We start from the raw sequence: 6082 nt of genomic DNA, 5'->3' as shown, positions 1-6082 counted from the left end.
ACAGGAGCAGTGTGAGCCAAGGCTGGGCACGGTGCCCAAGGAGCCCTATGGCCCAGTGCTGTCCCTGCTGTGCTGGGGTTAGGTCCTTGGCCAAGGGGCTTGGGACAGTCCCTGCTGCCCAGGCAGGTGTTTGTCTGGGGCTCGATGCCCTGATGGCTCATGGGTGCCTTTCAGGCCAGTGTCCCCAGCACTGTGTCATGCTGGAGCCATCCCTGCATCCCCACATCCTCCTGTGGTGGGGGGGCTGGCTCCTCCAGGTGCTTAGCTCAGAGTCTGTCAGGGGCAATGGCTGAGGCTGGATGCCCCTCTGGAGCCCTGGACCTCAGGCCAGCGCTCCCTGCTCTGGCTGTGGCTGCTGCATGGACGGGGCCGGTGCTGAGGTGCTGCTGGCACCGCCATGCCCAGCCCCATGGCTGCAGCCTGCGTGGCAGCATGGGATGAGCTCAGAGTTTTATGTAAAAATGTATTCAAGGAGCTATTTACAATGAGCACACTGCCGGCGGGCAAGCTGAGACACGGAGGTGGCTGGGGCAGAGCCCACTCCCACGGCAGACCCCGGGCCAGGGCAGTCGGGCTGGCAACCGGTACGTGGCCAGAGTGAGCCCGGCATCAGGCAGGGATGAGCCAGGACCGGTGTCCTCGGGAGCGCCCACCGCCTGGGTCCCAGCAAGCTCTCAGATGCCGCCATCTCCTGGGCCAGGGGCTCAGGGGAGGCCAGCGAGGCCAGGACACAGGCACAGGGCATGGCGGGGAGCAGCCCCGGCTGCAGGGTGCCAGGCACAGTCTGTCCCAGCAGGGACTACGTGGAGACGCTGATGCGCTGCGGGGCACGTCGTCGCCGCAGGACGCGCAGGGCCGGGCTGCTGCGCCGGTGCTGGGGGGAGCCCCGGAGGCAGAGGGGGCTCAGCAGCAGCCACAGGTAGAGCAGGACGCAGGCCCAGCAGGAGGACACCTTCACCCAGAAGGTGGACCAGCTGCCGTGTGTGAAGGTGGTCTCCAGCACTGCGTTCTCGTAGCTGGTGGGAGAGGGCAGGCATTGGGTGCCTGGGGGACGCCCACACGAGGGATCTCAGCCCCTGCTGCAGCCACCAGATCACCCTGTGTCCCAGCAGCCGTGTTTCCCTGGGCTTGTACCGCCTGCCATGAAGCCCCACAGCCCAGCTCACGTGGGGAGCACCTTGGGGATGCGGGGTGGTGACGAGGCTGGGGGGGCTGCAGTCCCAGCTGGGCAACAGGGAAGGGGAGGGAAAGCCAAGGAGGGCTGGGGCCCTACCTGAACCAGTTGGTGAGGGTCATCATGACGTAGAGCGAGGCGAGGAAGAAGACAAAGTGGAAGGCTGAGTAGCTGTAGACCACACGGTCTCGCTCGTCCTGGACCACGCATTGTCCCCTGTCGGTCTCCTCCCCTTGCTCACATGTCTGCTCGGCACCTGGGAGAGCACAGGGGGGGCCTGGCTCCTGCACCCCCTCCTCGCCAGCACCCCCACCTGGGACACAGGCGCCTGAGGGCATGTGTCCATCCTGCACCTACCTCTCAGCTCCTCCTCCATCTTCTCAGGGCAGCAAAAGCAGCAGGAGGGTTTCTGCAGGGAGAGAAGTGTGTCCCAGGAGCCGACGCAGGTGGGGATGTGCCATAGGAAGCCCCAGATCCTTGTGCTTGGCTGGACAAACCTGCCCCAGGCCCAGTCCTGTGCCTGGGGCAGGTTTGTCCAGCCAAGCACAAGGATCTGGGGCTCAGGAGGGCTTGAGGTGGCAGATCTGGGGTACAGGAGGACACAGGGCACAGATGTGGGAGGGGTAGCACTGTACTCACTTTAAACTCAAAGCTGTAGACTTTGACCATCCAGAGGGGGCCGAAGACCTCGGCGAGGTAGGAGGCTTCATTGCTGTGCCCATGAGAGAAGTAGAAAGTGTAAGGAAGGCACCTACAGCCCTGCGTCAGGCCCCCAGCCCACCCCATAGTCCTGACACAGCCACCAGAAACCTGCTGTGCCTGGGGTCACTGCACTGCCCCTGCCCAGCTGCAGATGCCCAGCCTGCTCTGGTCCTGCCGTCCCTCAGGACATCATAAAGTCGTAGAATTGTCTGGGTTGGAAGGAACCTTTCAGATCATTGAGTCCAACCATCAACCCAACACTGGGTCCAACACATCAACCAACACATCAACCCAAGGGCAGGACCCGGCCCTTGGCCTTGCTGAACTTTACACTATTGGCCTCAGCCCATTGATCCACCACCCACCATGACTCCACTGGCCATGCCACCGGCAGAAACAGTGTCCCCATAGGGCTCCTGTCAGGCTGGCCATGCCCAGAAGGGACAGTGCCCACACGGGGTAGGGGGCACACGCACCATGCGAAGAGCACGCAGGCGTACATGATGGTGGCCCCCAGCACGGCGACGGTGGTGTCCTCTGTCTGCAGCTCATCCTGCCGGATGCCCGGGAAGCAGACGGTGAGGTTCTGCCCCTTGTAGAGCACTGTGAGGGAGATGGAGGTAAGATGGGTGCACAATCCAGCAGGGAGGGTTGCCAGGGGTAGGGAGGGGGCACCCACCTCTCTCCGGGGGGCGGCTGGACAGTGCGGAGAAGGTGAGGTACATCACGTAGCAGCTAATGATTGAGGACTGCAGCAGCCCCGACCGCGGCTGCTCTGCAGGGGTGGGGGCAGAGGTGTCACCAGAGCACCAGGAGCTGGCGGGCTCTGCCTGGGCCCTGGGCAGCCCACTCCCACCACTCCCCCCCATTGCCCTGTGCCGAGGCACAGGAGTGACCACCGGGAGCTGGGTCTTCCCCAGGTGCCCATGTGCTTGCCCTGAGCTGGCAGCTCATAGCCAACCCCCCCCGCAGCATGGTGGCCCGTGCCGTGCCGTACTCACTGAGCCGCACGCAGGGCGTGATGGAGATGAAGGACATGATGCCGCAGAGGCTGCCATTCAGGGCGAGCAGCACCTTGTTGAGGTGGCAGGCAGCCGGGTGGGTGTAGAACTTGTAGAGGAAGGAGAAGGCGGCAGAGGCGAGGGTGTAGAAGGCAGCGGTGGCCATCAGCACGGCCAGGTACCAGCGCTTGTCCTGTGCGGCGCCCGTCAGCCTGCCGGGAGCGTGGATGGGAGCCGGGAGCATGGGTGAGAGCCAGCAGCAGGCGGGTGCCCCCCCAGCCCCCTAGCACTCACCAGTTCTTGTTCCAGGTGTGGGCGAAGGCGGTGATGAGCACCAGCTGGATGAGGATGAAGGCAAAGCCCCCGCAGACTCCCGTGTAGTGCCAGGCTGGGGGGAGAGGGAAGTGTGGGGCTGTCACGGGGCACCCGGGGACCACAGGGTGCCAGCTCGGGCAGGGTAGGGGGCACACCTTGGATGAAGCCGTCCTCGGGGATGAAGAAGCTGGCAGCACAGAGCGCCACCAGCACCAGAAGCTTCAGGAACCAGAACCTGCGGGGCAGCAGGCGTCAGGGAGTCAGGACCCCTATCAGCCCCCACCACTCGGCAACCCCCCTGTCCCCGTACCCGTTGTGGATCTGAGCGCGGCAGTCAGTGCTGGAGCGCACGTTGAGGAGCAGGGCAGCCTGTGCCAGGTGGAAGCAGGAGGTGCCGAAGCAGACCCGGTAGACGGCCGAGGAGCCCACCAGCCGCTCGCAGTCCGAGCCCCCAGGCAGGTGTTCGCACAGGACAGCCGAGAAGGGCACCTGCAGGTGCGTCGAACGGTGGGACGGGGCTGCTGGTGTGCCCAGCAAACCTCAGCACCCACGGCACCCAGCACCCCTGGGCTCCTGACACCCCCAGCATTCCCAGTACTTTCTCCAACTCCTGTACTCCTGGGACCCCCGGCACCCCCAGTGCACTGGCCAAGTCCTGCATCTTCAGTACCCCTGGCACCCCTTCCCCCTTGGCTCCTCCAGAGACCTTGACATTCCCAGCAGCCCTGTTACCCCTAGTACTCCTGGTTCCCCCGGCAATTGTGGTACCCCCAGTGCTCTTGAGACCCCTGAGTACCCCTGGGATGTCTGGCACCCCCAGCACTCATGGTTCCAGCTGGGATGGAGTTAATCTTCTTGCTAGAGCTGGTGTAGTGCTGTGTTTTGGGACGAAAGAATGTGTGATAGTGCAGGGGTGGTTTTGATTGTTGCTGGGCTCTCAAAGCTGCCTCTGCTCCTCAGACCGCCTCACCAGTGAGGGCTGGGGGGGCACAAGAAGTTGGGCGGGGACACAGCTGGGCAGCTGACCCAGCTGATGGAAAGGAATATTCCATCCCATGTGTGTCAGTTTATAAAGCTGGGGAAAGAAGGACGAAAGGAGGGACATTCAAAGTGATGGCGTTTGTCTTCCCGGGTGGGTGTTACGTGCGATGGAGCCCGGCTGTCCTGGGGATGACTGAACACCCGCCTGCGACGGGGAGCAGGGAGTGAATTCCTTGATTTTGCTTTGCTTGTGTGCGTGGCTTTTGCTCTCCCATTAACCTGTCTTTATCTCGGCCCACAACTTTTTCCTCACTTTTACCCCTCTGATTCTCTTCCCCATCACAACTGGGGGGAGCGAGTGAGCGGCTGCGTGGTCCTGGTTGCTGGCTGGGGTTAAACCACGACAGATCTCCAGCACCCCCAGTGCCCCTGGGACCCCTGGTACCCCGGTACCCCCAGCACCCCTGGTGTCTCAGCTCCCACAGTCACCTTCTCCCTGACGGCCTGGGCCACGGTGCGGGACAGCATGAGGCAGCACACGGCAGAGGCCAGGACGTGCAGGAGTGTGTAAAGGATGCGGGTGCCCGTGGAAACGCGAAGCCCACGGCAGGAGCCACAGCCACAGCCGCCGCACAGCTGGGGGGAGCACGGTCAGCAGGGACCCCATCAGGTCAGATCTTCCCCCCAGACCATCCTGGCACCCCCAGCCTGCTCCAGCCCCCCCTCCCCACCAGCCCCCCGGTCCCCGCAGTCCCACCTGGCAGAGCAGCGAGTGCAGGAGGCGGCCGTGTGCCCGTGTGCCCGCCATGGCCCCGCTCAGCTCTTCTTGGCCCCCGCTGCCCTGATGGGATTAGGGGGGATTGTCGGCTTGGCCCGCCCCACCATCTGCTCACCACCACCTCCCAGCAGCCACCATGGCGGTGCTCTGCAGGACGCCTGTCCAGAGCCCACCAGTGACCCCTCGGCCAAGGGGAGCCCTGCCTGGGGCCCTGGCCCCTCACTGGGCAGGATGAGGCTGTGGCAGCCAGCTTGGGCTGGCATGGGCAGCATGTGGGGTGGACTGGTCCCAGAGTGGTGCGGTGAGGCTGGAGGGCATGGGGGTCCCAAAGGGCTGGGGGGGTACAAAGTCACCCATGGGCAGCGAGGCAGCCAAAGGACACAGGGACCCCACGGAGCAGGACGAGGGCAACAAGCACATCCAGCCGGGGAGCGGGGTCTCCCCAGAGCGGGCAGGAGCTGGGGAGAAGCCAGGCCGTGCAGGGGGGGCTGATGCTGCCCTGTGCTGGGTCTGGCTGGGACGGTGTCACCTCCTTCAGCTCCTCCACAGGCGTTCAGGCTGTGTGCTAGAGCAGCCGTGATGAGGGTGTTGGGGCTGTGGCTGCGCAGAGCTCACCCCACCTCAAGGGTCCCCCTTCCCCTGCTCTCCCCCAGGCTGGGCAGGGGGAGGGGACAGAGCCGGGAGAGCTGACCCCAGCCCAAAGGGACACTTCGTGGTGTGAGAAATGGGCTGAGTTTTGCTTCAGCTAATTGATATATTTTTGTTAGTATGTCTGTTTTGTTAGTATGCTCGTGTGTGCGGCTTCTGCTTTATTGAACTCTCCTCATGTCAACCCGTCGGTGTTTCCTCTCTTTCACTCTTACAGTTCTCGCCCCCGTCCCAGCCGGGGGGGGTGGGCGAGCGGCTGCGTGGTCCCGGTTGCGAGCTGGGGCTGAGCCCCGCACGGCGCGGGCCCGGCGGGGATGCGGCAGAGACGGGCGGCGCGGGAGGGAGGCGGTGGCGGCGGACCCCGCTCCCGGGGGGCTCCCGGGGCCGTGCCGCAGCCATGGCCCCCGCCGGCCCGGCGCCGGGAAGCCAGCTCGGCCCCCGCCGGGCCAGCCCCGTCCCTCCCTCGCGTGCGGCCGCGGCGGG

The 6082-nt window shown here is 64.7% G+C and overlaps 1 protein-coding gene across 1 annotated transcript; it reads right to left on the bottom strand.

The window, feature by feature from the left end:
* Window positions 1-68: 68 nt before the first annotated feature.
* SERINC4 (serine incorporator 4) lies at window positions 69-4981 on the bottom strand. The gene is made up of 12 exons (XM_014952702.1): window positions 4931-4981; window positions 4663-4809; window positions 3503-3681; window positions 3348-3427; window positions 3172-3265; window positions 2878-3089; window positions 2556-2651; window positions 2353-2479; window positions 1814-1886; window positions 1532-1583; window positions 1274-1430; window positions 69-1016 (listed from the first exon to the last, which is right to left on the bottom strand). The coding sequence occupies exons 1-12, from the start codon at window positions 4979-4981 to the stop codon at window positions 800-802; spliced, it is 1485 nt and encodes a 494-aa protein (XP_014808188.1). The 3' UTR covers window positions 69-799.
* Between the last annotated feature and the right edge of the window lie 1101 nt (window positions 4982-6082).

Source organism: Calidris pugnax, unplaced genomic scaffold (genome assembly GCF_001431845.1).
Source record: "Calidris pugnax isolate Ruff unplaced genomic scaffold, ASM143184v1 scaffold187, whole genome shotgun sequence".
Lineage (NCBI taxonomy): Eukaryota > Metazoa > Chordata > Aves > Charadriiformes > Scolopacidae > Calidris > Calidris pugnax.
This window is presented reverse-complemented; position numbering and strand designations above follow the sequence as displayed.

Excerpts from the sequence above, each read along its gene's own strand:
- SERINC4 (XM_014952702.1), bottom strand. The coding sequence starts at position 4,981 with ATGGCGGGCACACGGGCACACGGCCGCCTCCTGCACTCGCTGCTCTGC. Across the intron at positions 4,810-4,930 it reads TGCACTCGCTGCTCTGCCAG|CTGTGCGGCGGCTGTGGCTG; the intron begins GTGGGACTGCGG and ends TGCTCCCCCCAG. Across the intron at positions 1,017-1,273 it reads ACCCTCACCAACTGGTTCAG|CTACGAGAACGCAGTGCTGG; the intron begins GTAGGGCCCCAG and ends CTCTCCCACCAG.